The sequence below is a fragment of the Triturus cristatus genome, chromosome 10 (genome assembly GCF_964204655.1).
Source record: "Triturus cristatus chromosome 10, aTriCri1.1, whole genome shotgun sequence".
NCBI classification, from domain to species: Eukaryota; Metazoa; Chordata; class Amphibia; order Caudata; family Salamandridae; genus Triturus; species Triturus cristatus.
Window position 1 is genome coordinate 883,533,951 of NC_140593.1, and position 19,635 is coordinate 883,553,585.

Genomic DNA, 19,635 nt, shown 5'->3' on the forward strand with positions numbered 1-19,635 from the left:
AGATCAGGAGGGCAGCTAACTAGCCCTTGGAGTCACTTTGGGTTCTAGAGTCAAGAGACTCAGGTCCAGTCCTTCTCACCCAGGCAAGATGGCAGCAGATCAGCACAGCCAAGCAAGAGTCCAGCAGAATTGAGTCCAGCAGAGTGGCAGTCCTTCAGCAGCACAACATTCCTTCTTCCTGGCAGAGTATCCTCAGGTCCAGATGTGTACTGAAGTGGTGGTGCCGGATGTCCAGTGCTGATACCCAGTGGTGCCTTTGAAGTGGGATGCACAAATGTCTTTCCTTCCTGCCCCCGCTCTAGACTCACTACAGGGGTGTATGTAGCCCTTTGTGTGTGTGGACAGGACATAGCCTATTCAGGTGTAAGTGAGGCTGTGCCCAGCTCCTCCCTCCCATCCTGCCAGAGATGGAGCATTGAGACACACCTAAGCTCCCATTGTGTGTGGCTGTCTAGGAGCAATACACAAAGCCCAACTGCCAATTGCACCCAGTCATGTGATCAGAGACAGACTACAGGCACCAAATGGCTAAAGCAAGAAAATGTAATCTTTCTAAAAAAACGTGGCATTTTCAGAGAATTTAAAATCCGACTTCGCCATAAGTTTGGATTTTAAATTGTGATTCCAGGGACATCGGACTTGAAGGGTTTATCTCTTCCCAATTGAAAATTACATTTATAAAATGTAATGAGGTAATCACAATGTTACCTATGAGAGAGATAGGCCTTGCTGTAGTGAAAAACACATTTGAGAGTTTTTCACTCCTAAAACATGTAAAATTAAAAGTACATGTTCTGCCTTTTAAATTAAGTGCAACCTGCACTTTTGGTTGTCCAGGGCCTACCTGAGGGGTGACATATAAGTACAGAAAGGGAAGGAGAGGGCATTGAAAAAAGTTTATTTTGCCAGATCGACCGGCAGTGCCAACTGCACACACAGGCTATGTAATAGCAGGCATGAGACATGGTGAAAGGACTACTTAAGTGGGTGGCACAAGCACAGCTGCAGGTCCACTAGTACCATTTAATTTACATACCCAGGGTACATGTATTACCACTTTACTAGGGACTTATAAGTAAATTAGATATGCCATTTGGAGATGAACCAATATTACCATGTTTAGGGGCGGGAGCATAAGCACTTTAGCACTGGTTAGCAGTGGTAAAGTGCATAGAGTCCTAGTACCCGCAAAAACGAGATGAGAAAATTGGAGGAAGAAGGCAAAAAGTAGGTGTTAGAAATGGGGTTTCTGTTTGGCTAGGGTATGCAACTAGGCCAGGCAGAACCCACCACTCTAGTCAGGGAAAGGGAGTTACACACTGAAGATAACCCCCTGCTCACCACCATGGTAGTTTGGCAGAGCAGTCCGGCTTATCCCACAGGCAATGTGTAAAGCGTTTGTGCAACACATTCACACAACAGTGACAACCTAGGCACACCACAAAAGAAACTCCACACAAGGTTATATAAAAATATCCTTTGTATTATCCATAAAAACACATTTGGTCACAATCACATATATTACTGTGCCACTAGCCACTTGTCATGACACCCAGAATCACATCACTTTGCCATAGGGCAATTGTTATAACCGAACATGTAGTGCAGTGAGTAAAATACTCCTAGCTTGCACAGGTTACAAAACCACCATCATTATACACATAACGGCAACTTCCTGAAATAATACTGTAAAGCAAAAGAAAAACTACATACATCATATCAGGGCCTGATGGGCACCCGAGTGTATCGCAACCCACACAATCACTGTGAATGTCCTGTGCACTCACCAAGGACACTCGTTAACCTGCCACTGCCATGCCAGGACGTCATATCCTCCCGGACACCAAAAGGGCAGTGGTTTGAACTGGGAGGGAAACACCTCCTTCCCACCGGTGGCGGGGAGACTTCACTCAGTCGCCTCCGCCTGAGAAATGGCCGAGGTAGCTCCGCAGGCATGCGGTGCAGCTGCCGACTTCAAATGCGACGGTAATATTATGGTGGGGACCAAAGCCCAAGCGAGCTCACCACCTGGGAGACCTTCTCCGGACTATACCCTCCGTTGACCTGGCAACTCAGCTGCTGGCAACATCGTACCTTCTCTGCCGCCAGCAATACTGGGGGCAGCTGCCTGCGACCTTGCGGTGTAGCGGCCAACAATGCTGCTGCCCCCTCCGGTCCGTTACTCTCAGCGGGACTCATTCCCCACTCCACAGGGGCAGGCTCATTACTTTCCCTCCTTGGAGGAAAAACAGCAATGGTGCTGGCAGCCGCACCGAGGTCTGGTGCTTCGGTGTAGGCAACCCGAGCTGGGATCCCTCACTTCCGGATCTCGGGCACCACGGCAACCGGCCACAGCCTAGCCAAGCTTCCTTGTAGCTGGGGGCCCCTGAGAAGGGCTGCAGCTGTACGGTATGCACTTCGCCTGGAGTTCTCCCCTCCCGTCCTTCCAAGGACAGGGATGTGGAATTCCTATAGCCCGGCGCCCAGGACATATTGTTTGGGGTCAAGGGCAACAAGTTTTCATGCGCATTATGTCCTTGGGACAAGTAGGCCCAACCCCTACACCGCAAACCCTTTGTCTGCCAGTTTACTGTAACACATTATGGATCAGGGAAGTACAATCGTCAGCAGTTAAGGTAATATTTGTATCCATGTGTTAATGCTATTCAGACTTGTATTTATGGCTCATTAATACAAAGCTTTTATTATTAGGGTGACTGTTCTAAGTAAATGTTGTTAGCTCTGACTGCACTACTGACTGGTTCCAGTATACAAAATGTATACACACATTTTCAAAGTTTAGCAATATGAGGCTATGTATAGTGCTCCCAGAATGCTCTCTGATAAGATGCAAATATTTGCAGAAGCTTGAAAGTATGATGGATGATTCTTTGCTTTCAAAATAAAATATTCACGCAAGAAATACAAGTAGGAAAAAAAAACTAGCTAAAGTACTGAAAAAGTTTAGGTGCCATTTCTTTGCAGCATCATTTAGTAAAATGTGGTGATGTATGCTAATATTCCCAAACATATTCATAATGGGAAATAAGTGTGACCAGTTTCAATAGGATTATATGGAAACATAAAAATAAAAAAGCCTTGGCAAATCCATAGGTCTCAAATTGGTGGTCAGCTTTTTGGTGTTGTCAGTGCGTGACTTGTTTTCACATGGTTTTTGTAAAGCCTTATTGGTGTGGGAGCTGCTAGGGCCCTCACCATTATAATAAACATTGGCAAAAGCAAAAATGGTTTTCGGTCTCAAAAAGCCCACATTGCCACAGTAGTTCCTGGCACTGAACAAAACTACTTTGTGTGCCGATATGCTCCTTGTGAAAGGGCAGAAGGCTGTCAATCACTGTGAAGCCAGCTGATAGACCGAGAGAGACAGAATTTTAATAAACACAAAAGGTGATGGCTAACGCCAGACCTAATTAGGGGCCCAATTAAATAAATTCTCAAAAGTGTACCCATGGTATATGTCCTTGCGTTAAGTGCAGATATATGGCTTTGATGAACTCACAAGAATTTACAGAAGTCAGCAAAGAAATTGTACTCCTAGAAAATATCTGCGGACTGCATTTTAGCATGAGCAAATATACACGTGCAGATTTGCTCATGCAAAAGTTAAATTTGCAAGTTCACTTTCTCTCCAACCACTTTTTCCCCAACCCTGGAAGAAGTTTTACGTCTGCCATTGTCCGGAGTACATTTTCAACCTTTCTCAGTATGGGAAAAGATTAGAGAAGAGTTGTTGAAAACCCTTTAAACACGCAAGTTAGCAGGTTTGCACAGACTCAAAATGGCATTCCAACCCTGTTGCTTACCACTTCCTTGAGTACCGGTATGTAGATCTGCCGAAACGCGGCAACATAAGGGAATTGCTAGTATTCAAACCCACTATGATATGAGCCCTGGCATAATTAGTGAGGCTAGATCAGAGCTCTCATATAAGGAGATTGCTGCCATTATTTGTCGCTACATTACATGGCACAAAAGGGACAAGTGGATTTTGTTACAGGACATGTAGATTTATGAAGCAACTTGCCCCATGGACAAGCAGATATTTTATCAAATTCCACACCCCTGAAGGAATTGTACAGTGTAGTGCTGCTGTGGGAATGACAAGCACCCTTGCCTCATGCATGGAGCTTCCCACAGGAAGGCAGGCATAAAGTGGAAGCACCAGGACGGTGCAAAATGAAGCAATAGCACTAATACTGGCAGAGGCTGGAGCGCACACCCTGTGCTGAAGACAAACCAGGGAGGGTAGCACTACCTTCTCCTGGGAAGACAACTGGGGGCCCCCAAGCAGAATTTAGGCAGCAGGCCAGCACATCAGGGTACTTGCAGAAAAGAGAGGCTGCCCTTCTTGTAGCCCCAAAGGCTACTGGTCAGCACATTAGCAAGAGTGTCATATGGCGGTTCCTCCAGGCAGCCTAACAGTACCTTCTGGCCACGTGTAGTCTGGAGAACCAGCAGTGGCTTGGTTCAGGGCCCACACAGTCTTCTTCTCCTCATGGGGTCACAGCCCCTGTACTTATAGTGCAATGTCTTTGTTCTGGTGGGCACTTCAAACACTATTTCAGCCCAAGCCCCAGACACACCACAGGGGTTGGAGCCAGCATTGTGGAAAGCAGGCACAGCTCTATTCAGGTGCAGGTGCAACCACTCCAAATGCAGACCTGGCCTATTCAGGTGCAAGGGGAAACTCCTCCATGTACTCTAAATTCGGCCAAGGTCTATTCAGCCTAGCGCTGAGACGCCCAGGAAAGGAAGGACACACCTAAACCTGCCCTTGAGACTGGCTAGAGTGAATGCACATACCCTCTCCCCTGTCATTCAGAACCAGATGGTCAATACACATCCAGACAGGGTACAAATACACATGAGCACACAGATATGCCTACTTCTAAAAGTGCCATTTCTAAAATAGTAATAATAAATCCGCTTCCACCAATAAGCAGAATTTATCACTACTATTCCAAACATACCAAACACAGTCACGCTACCTCTCTCAAATCACGAATTGCCACTGAAGCACATATCAGAGAATCCCCAATGCATCCCTATGAGAGGGCAGCCTCACAGCAGTGAGAAATCAAATAGACTGTTTGTCACTACCAGGACATGCCACACAGTTGAGGTACATGTCCTACCTTTTATCTACACAGCACCCTGCCCATAGGGCTAGCTACGGCCTACCTTAGGGGTGACATATGTAGTAAAAGGGGAGTTGCAGACGTGGCAACCACTTCACATGCCACGTCACAGCAGCAGTAAACTGCGCGCGGAGGCCCTGCAGAGGCCTGACAAAGGTTTGAAAAGCTACTTCGGTGGGTGGCACGAGCAGCGCTGCAAGCCCACCAGTAGCATTTTATTTATAGGCCCTTGGTATGTGGGATACCACGGTACAAGGAATTTACAGGTAAATTATATATGCCAAACAGGTGTAGACTAATCTTACCAAGTTTACAAGAGAGAGCACATGCACTTTAGCATTGATCAGCAGTGATAAAGTGCCCAGAGTAAAAAAAAACACCACCAACAGGTCAGAACAAATACATACAGGAGAAAGGCAAAAAGTTCTGTGATGACCCTGCAAAAAGGGCCAAGTCCAACAGTAGGGGTGGGGGGGGAGACCACACTAAGGCTGTCAGGTCTAACAGACTTCATATTCAACAGAGACGACACAGGTTACACTCACTGACCCACACATTCAAAGAGTTCTATCTGCTGCCTCATCTTACAGAATTCTTGGCATTATACCAATTAATGTTGCTTAAGTTCAAATCCTTGAGGTTCACAAGTGAAGCTGCTGATCATGGTTTCTCACCTCACTCACAACGCCACACAATAATGTAATGGTTTGGTCCAACCAAATTTGGGTTACTGTTAGAGAACATGGGAACCCTTTCAGGATCTAAGATCAGAGGTCTTGGGTAGATCTCTAGACCATAACCTCAGATGAAGGTACGCCTGAGATCTGATGTGCAGCTCCTTCCAGCGTTCAGCTAGATCCCAAATCTCACAAGCTTGCTGCCACACAGTTTTCAGTTAGTTTGCGCTTTAACATTTTGTGGTAACATTGTAAACACTCTGCAGCTTGCACCTGTTCCAGCATGTTCAATCTCAGCGAAAGCTTCCACAGCATTCAAAGACAGACCTCAGTTGAAATGTAAACACTAAAAACATACACACCAGAAGCTGGGCTGGTGTGTACGCTTAGACTGAAGAAAAAGAATGCATCTTCTGGATGCAGTCCAATTTTACTGCTGAAAGAAAGCACCACGAGACAACTAGTCTGCCTTTACACCTTCTATGCACGAGGCATTAACAAATTTAAGTTTTGAAACCAGTGTAAAGAGCTTTCAAAGCACCAGCAGCATTTACTGTTAAAGGAAAAACATGAACATGTGAGAAATGCAGCACATGGATTAGGCCTGAAATTTAGCATCAGTATTTTAGGAGCAAGATACAATGTTCCTCTGTGCACACACCAGTCTGGCAAAGCTGTCACATTTTTAAAGCTTAGTATAGATCACCTGCTAGATTAATGTATTAGAACAGCACCAGTGAAATCTCACATCCCCTAAAAGTGGCCACTGCTAATAATTGCAGCTCAGGATCTGGCAAACAGAATTTCTTACCCGAGAAAGCAAAAAAATAGAAGATTCCAACTCAGAACATCCTAAAAACACTAATTTTGCCCAACGTGCAGTGTCTGATTTGTGGGATCCCGTCCAATATGAAACTCTTATCCTCCTAGATCCCCATGAAGGTTTCACAGAATCTGTCCTAAAGAAAGCACTGTAGTTCTAGCATAGTGCCGCAAATGATCCATGTTTGCCCTCTCCTACAAACTAACATCACTCTGTGCCATGAGACAAAGTAAAAGAGGTAAGCTTCACTTCTAATGATGAATGTTACACATTTATAAGATGCAATACATTCCTGCAAATGATATCTTACCCTTGGGAGAATCAACTTTGCTATGACACACCACTGCTTTCCAGGCTTGCACTGCCTTAAAATCGGGAGGCGACGGAAGGGTCAGGGTGGCATGGGGGCACGACATGGGCACTCGATACCAGATGAGACATGGCGCTATTGTTGCACATAGAATCGATCCCAAGAGATCAGTCGTTTGGAAAGGGGTGGGGAGGGGACAACTGGTTTTATTTTATTTTTGTACTCCACGTAACAATTTTAACTGAACATATTAATAATATCAATACTAATAATAATACATTTCAACTAAATGTGACAAGAACAGAGTTGCAAAAAGAGAATGCAACAAAACCAGCAGTTGTCGCTGGACTCCAGGCCGAGCAAGCACAGGATGGGTGTAGCAGGAGGAAGGGCAGTACAGTCTCCTTAGACCCTGTGAAAGCAGGAGGAAAGAGCAACCTTCCTACATACATAGACCAACACAGCCTGGTTCTTTCTAGACACAATTTAGACTAGTACGTGAAAACAAAAAAGTAAACTGTTGAGCTTTTTCCACATAGTCATACGATTGGGGCCAAATAGGTACATAGACGTCTCGTCTCATGACTTATCTTCATATTGTACTTCTGGTACTACGAGGTAGTCAATCTAGCCATAATTTGAGGAAGGCACATTTTATTTGAGTTTTTGACAAACTAAATTGGCTAACAGAAAAACAGTTTCTGAAAAAAATGCACTACCATTCTAAAAAGAAAGCATTTTACCCTACAAACAGCGCCGTGTTGTTTGCTTTGTTCAGATAACAGACAGACCACTGCAGCTTAAACATAATACATTTATGTAATAGTTAACACACCATCTTCTAAGCATTAGCAACACAACACAAAAAGACATCCCATCAAGAAAGCACAAAACTAGCAGAGCTCTTTTTATGTCAAATTCTAGACATGTCGGCAATCAGCATTTTTAAAGTTTGCCTGTATGTTCTAACTGTTTTCTTTCAGGAGCCCCTGGTAGACCAGTAGACTTTTACCAATCTTTTTTTTTACAGAAGAATCGCTCAAACTTACCTTTTTTGCTTTCTTTGCATCATCTTCCATGTCTCACCTCTGCCGTCTCCTCCCCAGGATCTCTGGAAGAGCTGCCGCCCCTGCAGCTCCAGAGGACATCCCTGCAACTGTGCTGTCACTGTGTCACTTCTGATGACATCACTGCAACTCCCCAAGACCTAAACAAGATCACCATAGCAGATGGTCAAGGGAGACACCATAGCAACCCATCAGCACACCACTCAAGTGCGATTCATTGTTTACTCTGCATCTATTCTTGATGTTGAAATGACTAATCAATTCAACCTTCCAGTAAAGTAAATCATTCATTAAATGATGCCATCTAGAAGCTCTGCCTTACCAATGATGTCACTGAAACATCACTCTGATTGTGATATTGCTATCAACTAGTACCCCAGTTCTATCAAGGTCGCTGCAACCCTGGAACAACTGACAAACATTTTGCTACAACCTCGGCGTCCTCCATATGTAAAGAATAAAAATGTATATGGAAAATTACTGTAACGTCAGAGTGTTAATCTGGACTACTGTGCTGCAGTAGCACCAGTGCGCTTTCCCTGCGCATGATGACAAGCTCAGAAGCCTTGGCCTGCCTATAACAAGAGTATACTCCTATAACTTCCACTGTATCGTAGTTTCCCAGAAACCCCTAAATCCTTGCCCTGTCGATCGTGGCGCTCTAACACAGAAAGCTCCATGCTGTACATTATTTTAGCAGTTAATCCCTGCCTTTGATGTCAGCTTCATCCCAGAACATTCGCCATGACCATGAAGGTACTTAAAACTCAAAATGCTCATCCTGTCCTCGATTTCAATAATCATTATTGTACCAGTGGTATGAGTTCACCCCCCCACCCTCATCATTGCCATATCATTGCAACACCAGAATAATCATCATACCCACGATTCTAGTAGCCCCAGAACACGCCTTTCACGTGATTTCAGTAACATTTCAGTGACGTCACTATACAGCCATAAGTAAACCATGTCAATGTGACTGAAGCCATGGGCTCACCATTTTACGTAAGCCCAGAATCCTTGCATGCCCATGTCATTGTAATGCCAGGACCGTTACTTTATCATTCTAATCTCAAATACCCTGCCCTGCGATGACTAGAAGCAGAGAAGCCCCACCTTGACATGCTTTCCCCCAGAACTCCTGTCTCTTCTGGAGGTCGCTGTAACCTCAGACCAATTGCACTGATTTTGCTGCAACCCATTAGCAGCAAAATAGTGTCCTAAAGCAAATGCCTCATTGACTGAGTTCTGCAAACTTGGAATCGAATGGTTTCATTGCCATTTACGTAGCCAGTGCCATACCACCGTTTCCTCTTAGCCAACGACACCTTGGGGATTAATGCTTTAGCCAGGAATGTTACCGAGTTTCTTTTGGCCAATGACTGCCCACCATGGGCAATAATGTCACTGTATCCCCTGTAGTCACGTTACTCCCTCTGTCTATAATATACTTCAATATTCCTATATGCATGTACCACTGCAGGGTGTGAAATTATTTTCACCTGAAGGCAAGGGCACATTGTTTTGTGGTCAGGGTGAAGAATTTTTCCGGGTCTATTTTCCAGCTGGATAAGCCGATTTAATCTAGACACAGGATACTCATATGACTAGAGCAAATAATCCCTAAACACACCTTTATTACACATAATTAAACAATTAATTATCTGCTTCTGGGGATTCAGACTTAATCTCCTGCCTCTCAATTCACTCCCTAAACATCCATTTGACTCTGCCTCTATAACTGATAGAGCCCAATATAGTACTTTTGATCTCTCTGTTAGTTTCAACGCATTTATACAGGACACATTCAGCCATTAGTATGGCCTTGCAGCGTCATCGGGGCCCAGTACCTTTTCGAGAATCGCGACATATTCCGGGACTAGGCGGGTTCTTGATGAATAGTATATTCGGGGTTCTGCTTTTGTTTGTAATGGGGTTCTTTAATAATAGGCAGGTTATTGACTTTAATGGAAGTGGTTTGAAGTCTTGCCAAAAGATTGATAAAATCTGAGCTCTGCTTTCTGCTGCAAGTGAAAGTAGGAAAGTATTCTTAGACTTGGCTTGCGGTCACTGTTCAACAGACACAGGTTAAAACAATGAATCAATTTCTCCTGGTTACTTTACAGTCTAGTGCCTGCCAAGGGCAGCACGTGACTCGTATTTATTCTGGTGAGCTTATAATGGAGTCCCCTGGCAGCCCACCGCAGACTCAGAAAACATCATGTCAAACTTAAGTTGGCAAGAACACGCAGCATTGTCTACAAATAGTATCTTTAAAAGAACGTGCCCAGATGTAACTAGAAATTATAGGCAACCTGAAAAAGAGTTCAAACCTGACACGAATGAAGGTTTTACTAACCTAGTATGTAATTTTTAAACAATTTAAAATACCATTTCGTAATGACAAAATGTCGACTAAGATCTTGCAGGGTTCATCTACTTGTAAAACATAAATGTTTAGTTATCGATAAAACACTTGTTAAAATCTCATAGTTTGGCAAAACATGGGAATTGAGGCTCAAGTAAAAAAAAATGGATTCGGCCAAGATGATATTTGGTAAAGCAGAGAACCTCAAACTGTGGTCTGTTTATTGGAGTCTCGATTACCAATTCAGTCCCTGGATTACACGCAGTCTAAGTCTACTCACAGAAAAGTTTTGAAAAATGAACAATGTAAAATATGTTCCCTCTACCAGTGCAAGTCACAAGACCCTTCCTCCAAAAAGTTGGTAAGAAAGCGAGCCAAGGCGTACTCAGAACAGAATAATATCCAGAACTCTCCTACAAGCAGAACCTAGGACTAAAGAGAAGTCTCACATGTCCAGAGCCTTATCGCAATCAAATGCTGGTCTACACTAAACTGGGTCATAGAAAAAGCACCGGCAAACGCGGCATGATGTCTTTTCTTCAGATACTGGGCCAGAAGTTATCAAGCAGTATTCTTCTTGAGTACAGCTATCAGCCACTCTGGTACCAGGGCCAGCAATACTATTGTTCTTAGTGAATAACCAAGTTACTGCCTTTGGGCGCTTGGCTCTCCAGAGCTAGTGAAGACAAGCAATCAAGGCTTACACTATGAAGCGATGGTGACAGAAGCTCAGATAACGCACGACAGAGAAACAAAAACACTCAATATCAAGCACACTGATTTATCTTACAAAATACATTGGACTTTAATTTCCAAATAATACAAGCAGTTAAAATATGATATACATGGAAAGCTAGATGGTGGTAATAGTTCGGCCATGGGCAGTGCTTCGAATCATGGACCACGATGACAATGATTTACAAGGCACAAACAGTTCAGGATCTCTTGGTGGTTTTGATGTTTGTTGGCGAATTCCAATAAAGCTAATTTCCAAACACGCTGCAGTCAGCACCACCACAAGAGCTAACAACAATTACAGAAGCAAACTTCTGGTCCCTTCTCCAAGGAGTATGCCCAAAGTGACTGTAAAGACGCGATCTGGTGGCGAAGTAGGATTGGACTAAGGTGAAGAGGAAAAGTATGATTGCAAGTCAGGTGGCATGTTTATGAATCAGAGAAGATTTCCTGGACACCTTATTGGGATTATAAAATACATCTGATATTGAGAAAAAGATGACACACCTGTGCATTTCTGTGATCAGTGTGGGCTGCTGATTAAAATGTATACCATGCAAACATGTCTTCTGCTACGACTGTGCAATCCAGCAGGAGAAAAAAAAGGGACAAGGTTTGCCATGGAGTCGCTGAAGGGTTTAGTCTCCCTCTAATCCTCTATAAACCTGAAAGACTACTACGCTCCTCTGATCAGAGACTTGTTACTGTACCAAAGATCAAGAAAGCAAGAAGTGGAGGTCACTCATTTGCTTACCTTTCACCGTAGCTCAGGAACTCCCTGCCTCCTGCACTGAGATCAATTAGAGAAGAATCCAAATTCAGGAAATCACTCAAAACATACCTTTTTGAATAAACTGCTTTTGTCTCAGCCACTATGTGACGGATTTGATCCACAGCGCTGGGAGGCCCATCGGGGAGCCATGCGCTTTACAAATCCTTAGCATAGCATGATCTGACCCACAATCGTGTTTTGTTGGTTTTATGAATTTGTTTGTTTTTTAAACACTGACCATCCGACCAGTTTCATCCTATGAAGCAGTCCTCAGGTCGGGCTACTTCAGGATTCCTCAGTTTTACACAAAATGTTGACGAACAAGGTCAAAGTACTAGACAAAAAGAAGACAGGGCATCAATCTCAAAACATCAGGCCTTCAATTTAAAATTATCTCTGGCTTTGGGTTGAACACTGGTCTATTTAATGGACTAGCCCCAGTTGCTGAGCTGGCAATTTGAAAAATAGCAAAACCTTATTACCAAAAATCTCTGACAGTGCTTTCAGGTTGTTAAGAATCTTGTATCCTTGTTGATTGTGCCAGGGTATGATAACTGTTATCCAGCCACAACACAGTTCAAAGTTTTCAGAAACGATTGAAATGGGGTCAGGTGAAATATTGGGGTCACCATACCTACACCCACAGGGATTCCCATCTTTAGGCGACCATATTTCAGAAACTATAGGTTGCGATCACAATCCCAGTGATAGAGCCACCCACGTGACCCAAAGACTTCCCAAATTTCCCATGGGACTTGTGAATTAAGGTTAGGGACCAAATGAAACTTTAAATGATTTTATCACAAACTGCAAAGGCTAGGGAGATGGCTCAAACTGTTCCAAAATCAGGGATTCAGGCTTCCAGTAAGGAAACAAAGTCTGATGTAAGTTTGTGAAGGCTCCAAGAATTCAGGTCTCCGTGGTACGAGCACGGCCCACAGGTGCATCAAAATGGTACCTGATACCAACAGCTGAAGCAGGATGTGGGGTGGTGTGGGGGGGGGGGCGAGGGGGTTTCGGGGGCCTTAGCCTTTTTCTGAGCCCCTGTGCTGACAACTCATATTCTGGTACGTTATGCATCAAATAAGTGCCCTTTAGCTTCTCTATTACCAGCATGATAACCCAGAGGACTCCAGGAACAGACCACCACGACACCCCACGATTCCAAGGAAGACTGTGCCATGACCTTCAGGGTGAAACATCTCGGCCTATAATTTTAACCAGGGCAGACCGTGCCATTTTCCTTCCAAGTTTCTGCCTTACATACAACTGCTAGTGGCATCTGCAAATGAGAGGGAGCAGACATTAGGGTCAATAATGATGGATGGACAAGATTCTGGGGCTCATCAGTAATGCAGCTGACCGCAGTGCTTCTACGGATTGTTCGCACTGGTTTGGTGGCTCTTATTGCAGTGACGTCACGGGCTGGTGGCAAGTCCTCGGGAGACCGCAGTGACTTACAACCATAGCGGGGCTCATTGCAACGTTTTTCAACAGGCGGTTTCTGAACTACGCAACAATGAGTGAGAACCAATCCCACTACAGCTCTTAGGACTAGACTCTCCGAATATAAACAAATGTGGTACTGGACCCTAAAGCTTTTCAGAACTCTCTACCTATAACTTTTTATTAATAGTAATGCTTATTTCAGCGGAAAATATAATCAAGAATATAGAAACAATTACAGGAAACAAAATTATTGCAGTACATAAAACCTACTTCTAATAAGTTAGTAAAATGTAATAAAAAGTTGAAATCAGAAATTAATTAATAAAAAATCATCCATCCAAAAGTCCGATATACAAGTGCTTAACCTGCATCTCATATACCAAACTTAGTGTAAATATTTAGACGCAGCAACAAATAATAACTCATTATTGTCAGTTCTTAATATCCTTAAAGCTTGTTAAAACTCTCTTACAACCATTTTCCTGCAGATGGGAATTATCCATTTCCGTATAATATGATAGTATAAAGGGCAAAAAAAACAATTTGTAGGCAATATATTCAGAGTACATCTTACAGGAAGGACATATTTCAAAGCAGTCAGTATTTCCTCGCCATTTGCTATGGAAACTATTACAAAGGTTCCAAAGGTAATTTTATTTTAGTTAATAAAAACCATAAAATATTTTTCATGTTTTTAATAAATAATCTAAATTTGTGTACAGGGTTTCTTTATTGTATTTTTAAGTTCATATCTACACATCTCTGCATTGGGCATTTTAACCTTCTTTTTGCTATATTGGGAGTTTTGTTTGTGTTATAATAGTACCTATACCACATGATCCAAGCTCCAGGTATGTGTGTATAACAACCTGTTTATTTCTATTTCATGAATTTCTCTCTGGAAAGGGATTCTTGTTTTTGGGCATTCCGGTAGTGTAATTGCTTCCTGTTGCTGTATTGGTTCTATTTTCGATGCTCTGAAATGGATGTCCCACAACAAGGGCAAATGGAAATGGAACTACCACACATACGTCTGTCGTGAACGTATGATACAGTATTTTGTAGAGTCAATATTGCTGGAACTGAACAGACACTGGTCCCTGTCCTTCCAGCCTGTATGGTTTCAGACTGTGCAACCTGTGTTTCGCTGTCTATGTGCACTTGACTTATGCATTCCTCCACAATTCTTGCCGTCTCCAGATATAAATCTGTTTGTGCGTTCTGTGCAGTTGCATCGCTGTGTTGTCGAAAGATGCAGCTTCCTTTGTTGCAAGATGCCTATTATGAGCCGCCAATGCCAGATGCTACTTTGACTTCATGTATCCTGGCATCTGGGCGCTCTTCAGATGCTGCAGTCCTGGCACGGTCGCCTTCAGCATTTGTTGAATGGGCTGCTCTGGACTATCTTCGTTCTTTGGATCTTGCTGACATGATGTCAGCACATGTGGGTTCCCTTTTGGGTCCTAAGTACAATCCAGACATAAATGATGTCGACAATTCGGATATGCTGTCCTTCATTTTGGATGCCTTTTTTTCATTAATTGGACTCTAAAACAAGCATTGGCATGGCCAGTAGGTCTCGCCTTTGGGACCTTATAAGTATTTCGTTATGCAGCACAATATCATTGGTACAACAGCATCAACTGTTGCATGGCTAAACACTTATAAGGTCCCAAAGGCAAGACCTATTGGTTATGCCAATGCTTGTTTTGTTATGGGGGCATAAATAACAGGAGGGTGAAGGTCATTCAGTCAGTTAGTGAGAGTGAGTCAGTGAGAGAGTGAGTCAGTCAGTGAGAGAGTGAGTCAGTCAGTGAGAGAGTGAGTCAGTCAGTGAGAGAGTGAGTCAGTCAGTGAGAGAGTCAGTCAGTCAGTGAGAGAGTGAGTCAGTACGTGACAGAGTGAGTCAGTACGTGACAGTGAGGGTCAGTGAGAGAGTGAGTCAGTGAGAGAGTGAGTCAGTGAGAGAGTGAGTCAGTCAGTGAGAGAGTGAGTCAGTCAGTGAGAGAGTGAGTCAGTCAGTGAGAGAGTGAGTCAGTCAGTGAGAGAGTGAGTCAGTCAGTGAGAGAGTGAGTCAGTCAGTGAGAGAGTGAGTCAGTCAGTGAGAGAGTGAGTCAGTCAGTGAGAGAGTGAGTCAGTCAGTGAGAGAGTGAGTCAGTCAGTGAGAGAGTGAGTCAGTCAGTGAGAGAGTGAGTCAGTCAGTGAGAGAGTGAGTCAGTCAGTGAGAGAGTGAGTCAGTCGGTTTGTGAGAGTGAGTCAGTCTGTGACAGAGTGAGTCTGTGAGAGAGTGAGTCAGTGAGAGAGTGAGTCAGTGAGAGAGTGAGTCAGTGAGAGAGTGAGTCAGTCAGTGAGAGAGTGAGTCAGTCAGTGAGAGAGTGAGTCAGTCAGTGAGAGAGTGAGTCAGTCAGTGAGAGAGTGAGTCAGTCAGTGAGAGAGTGAGTCAGTCAGTGAGAGAGTGAGTCAGTCAGTGAGAGAGTGAGTCAGTCAGTGAGAGAGTGAGTCAGTCAGTGAGAGAGTGAGTCAGTCGGTTTGTGAGAGTGAGTCAGTCTGTGACAGAGTCAGTCTGTGACAGAGTGAGTCTGTGAGAGAGTGAGTCTGTGAGAGAGTGAGTCAGTGAGAGAGTGAGTCAGTGAGAGAGTGAGTCAGTGAGAGAGTGAGTCAGTGAGAGAGTGAGTCAGTGAGAGAGTGAGTCAGTGAGAGAGTGAGTCAGTGAGAGAGTGAGTCAGTGAGAGAGTGAGTCAGTGAGAGAGTGAGTCAGTGAGAGAGTGAGTCAGTGAGAGAGTGAGTCAGTGAGAGAGTGAGTCAGTGAGAGAGTGAGAGAGTGAGTCAGTGAGAGAGTGAGTCAGTGAGAGAGTGAGTCAGTGAGACAGTGAGTCAGTGAGAGAGTGAGTCAGTGAGAGAGTGAGCCAGTGAGAGAGTGAGCCAGTGAGAGAGTGAGTCAGTGAGAGAGTGAGTCAGTGAGAGAGTGAGTCAGTGAGAGAGTGAGTCAGTGAGAGAGTGAGTCAGTGAGAGAGAGTCAGTGAGAGAGAGAGTCAGTGAGAGAGTGAGTCAGTGAGAGAGTGAGTCAGTGAGAGAGTCAGTGAGAGAGTGAGTCAGTGAGAGAGTGAGTCAGTGAGAGAGTGAGAGAGTGAGTCAGTGAGAGAGTGAGTCAGTGAGAGAGTGAGTCAGTGAGAGAGTGAGTCAGTGAGAGAGTGAGTCAGTGAGAGAGTGAGTCAGTGAGAGAGTGAGTCAGTGAGAGTGAGAGAGTCAGTGAGAGTGAGAGAGTCAGTCAGTGAGAGTAAGAAAATCAGTGAGAGTCAGTCAGTGAGAGTGAATGAGAGTGAGAGTGAATCAGTTAGTCAGTGAGTGAAAGAGTGAGTCAGTGGGATAGAGAGTCAGTCAGTGAGAGAGTGAGTCAGTCAGTTCGTGAGAGTGAGTCAGTCCGTGAGAGAGTGAGTCAGTGAGAGAGTGAGAGTGAGTCAGTCAGTGAGAGTGAGAGTCAGTCAGTGAGAGTCAGTCAGTGAGAGTGAATCAGTTAGTCAGTGAGTGAAAGAGTGAGTCAGTGGGATAGTCAATCAGTGAGAGTCAGTCAGTCTTTTAGCGAGAGTCAGTCAGTCAGTGAGAGAGTCAGTGAGAGAGTCAGTCAGTGAGAGAGTCAGTGAGAGAGTCAGTCAGTGAGAGAGTCAGAGAGTCAGTCAGTGAGAGAGTCAGTCAGTGAGAGAGTCAGTCAGTGAGAGAGTCAGTCAGTGAGAGTCAGTCAGTGAGAGAGTCAGTCAGTCAGTGAGAGAGTCAGTCAGTGAGAGAGTGAGTCAGTCAGTGAGAGAGTGAGTCAGTCAGTGAGAGAGTGAGTCAGTCAGTGAGAGAGTGAGTCAGTCAGTGAGAGAGTGAGTCAGTCAGTGAGAGAGTGAGTCAGTACGTGACAGAGTGAGTCAGTACGTGACAGAGTGAGTCAGTACGTGACAGAGTGAGGGTCAGTGAGAGAGTGAGTCAGTGAGAGAGTGAGTCAGTGAGAGAGTGAGTCAGTCAGTGAGAGAGTGAGTCAGTCAGTGAGAGAGTGAGTCAGTGAGAGAGTGAGTCAGTCAGTGAGAGAGTGAGTCAGTCAGTGAGAGAGTGAGTCAGTCAGTGAGAGAGTGAGTCAGTCAGTGAGAGAGTGAGTCAGTCAGTGAGAGAGTGAGTCTGTGACAGAGTGAGTCTGTGAGAGAGTGAGTCAGTGAGAGAGTGAGTCAGTGAGAGAGTGAGTCAGTGAGAGAGTGAGTCAGTGAGAGAGTGAGTCAGTGAGAGAGTGAGTCAGTGAGAGAGTGAGTCAGTGAGAGAGTGAGTCAGTGAGAGAGTGAGTCAGTGAGAGAGTGAGTCAGTGAGAGAGTGAGTCAGTGAGAGAGTGAGTCAGTGAGAGAGTGAGTCAGTGAGAGAGTGAGTCAGTGAGAGAGTGAGTCAGTGAGAGAGTGAGTCAGTGAGAGAGTGAGTCAGTGAGAGAGTGAGTCAGTGAGAGTGAGTCAGTGAGAGAGTGAGTCAGTGAGAGTGAGTCAGTGAGAGAGTGAGTCAGTGAGAGAGTGAGTCAGTGAGAGAGTGAGTCAGTGAGAGAGTGAGTCAGTGAGAGAGAGAGTCAGTGAGAGAGTGAGTCAGTGAGAGAGTGAGTCAGTGAGAGAGTGAGTCAGTGAGAGAGTGAGTCAGTGAGAGAGTGAGTCAGTGAGAGAGTGAGTCAGTGAGAGAGTGAGTCAGTGAGAGAGTGAGTCAGTGAGAGTGAGTCAGTGAGAGTGAGAGAGTCAGTCAGTGAGAGTGAGAAAATCAGTGAGAGTCAGTCAGTGAGAGTGAATGAGAGTGAGAGTGAATCAGTTAGTCAGTGAGTGAAAGAGTGAGTCAGTGGGATAGAGAGTCAGTCAGTGAGAGAGTGAGTCAGTCAGTTTGTGAGAGTGAGTCAGTCCGTGAGAGAGTGAGTCAGTGAGAGAGTGAGAGTGAGTCAGTCAGTGAGAGTGAGAGTCAGTCAGTGAGAGTGAGAGTCAGTCAGTGAGAGTGAATCAGTTAGTCAGTGAGTGAAAGAGTGAGTCAGTGGGATAGTCAATCAGTGAGAGTCAGTCAGTCTTTTAGCGAGAGTCAGTCAGTCAGTGAGAGAGTCAATCAGTGAGAGAGTCAGTCAGTGAGAGAGTCAGTCAGTGAGAGAGTGAGTCAGTGAGAGAGTGAGTCAGTGAGAGTGAGTCAGTGAGAGAGTGAGTCAGTGAGAGAGTCAGTCAGTCAGTGAGAGAGAGTCAGTCAGTGAGAGAGAGTCAGTCAGTGAGAGAGAGTCAGTCAGTGAGAGAGTCAGTCAGTGAGAGTGAGTCAGTCAGTGAGAGTGAGTCAGTCAGTGAGAGTGAGGGGGAGAGTCAGTGAGAGTGAGGGGGAGAGTCAGTGAGAAAGTGGAAGAGTCAGTCAGTGAGAGAGAGTGGGAGAGTCAGTCAGTGAGAGAGAGTGGGTGTCAGTGAGAGTGAGTCAGTCAGTGAGAGTGAGTCAGTCAGTCAGTGAGAGTGAGTCAGTCAGTCAGTGAGAGTGAGTCAGTCAGTCAGTGAGAGTGAGTCAGTCAGTCAGTGAGAGTGAGTCAGTCAGTCAGTGAGAGTGAGTCAGTCAGTCAGTGAGAGTGAGTCAGTCAGTCAGTGAGAGTGAGTCAGTCAGTCAGTGAGAGTGAGTCAGTCAGTCAGTGAGAGTGAGTGAGTCAGTCAGTGAGAGTGAGTCAGTCAGTGAGAGTGAGTCAGTCAGTCAGTGAGAGTGAGTCAGTCAGTCAGTGAGAGTGAGTCAGTCAGTCAGTGAGAGTGAGTCAGTCAGTCAGTGAGAGTGAGTCAGTCAGTCAGTGAGAGTGAGTCAGTCAGTCAGTGAGAGTGAGTCAGACAGTGAGAGTGAGTCAGTCAGTCAGTGAGAGTGAGTGAGTCAGTGAGAGTGAGTGAGTCAGTGAGAGTGAGTGAGTCAGTCAGTGAGAGTGAGTCAGTCAGTGAGAGAGTCAGTCAGTGAGAGTGAGTCAGTCAGTGAGAGTGAGTCAGTCAGTGAGAGTGAGTCAGTCAGTGAGAGTGAGTCAGTCAGTGAGAGTGAGTCAGTCAGTGAGAGTGAGTCAGTCAGTGAGAGTGAGTCAGTCAGTGAGAGTGAGTCAGTCAGTGAGAGTGAGTCAGTCAGTGAGAGTGAGTCAGTCAGTGAGAGTGAGTCAGTCAGTGAGTGAGAGTGAGTCAGTCAGTCAGTGAGAGTGAGTGAGTCAGTCAGTGAGAGTGAGTGCGTCAGTCAGTGAGAGTGAGTCAGTCAGTCAGTGAGAGTGAGTGAGTGAGTCAGTGAGAGTGAGT

General features: G+C 44.9%; 1 protein-coding gene across 1 annotated transcript in view; it reads right to left on the minus strand.

Moving 5' to 3' along the window:
- The window catches only part of CCM2 (CCM2 scaffold protein), a 371,750-nt gene that overhangs the window by 235,825 nt on the left and 116,290 nt on the right, over nucleotides 1–19,635 (minus strand). The window contains exon 2 of the mRNA XM_085628570.1: nucleotides 8,019–8,176. Coding sequence (XP_085484696.1) covers nucleotides 8,019–8,048 — 30 coding nt within the window. The 5' untranslated portion in view covers nucleotides 8,049–8,176. The remainder of the gene's footprint in view (nucleotides 1–8,018; nucleotides 8,177–19,635) is intronic.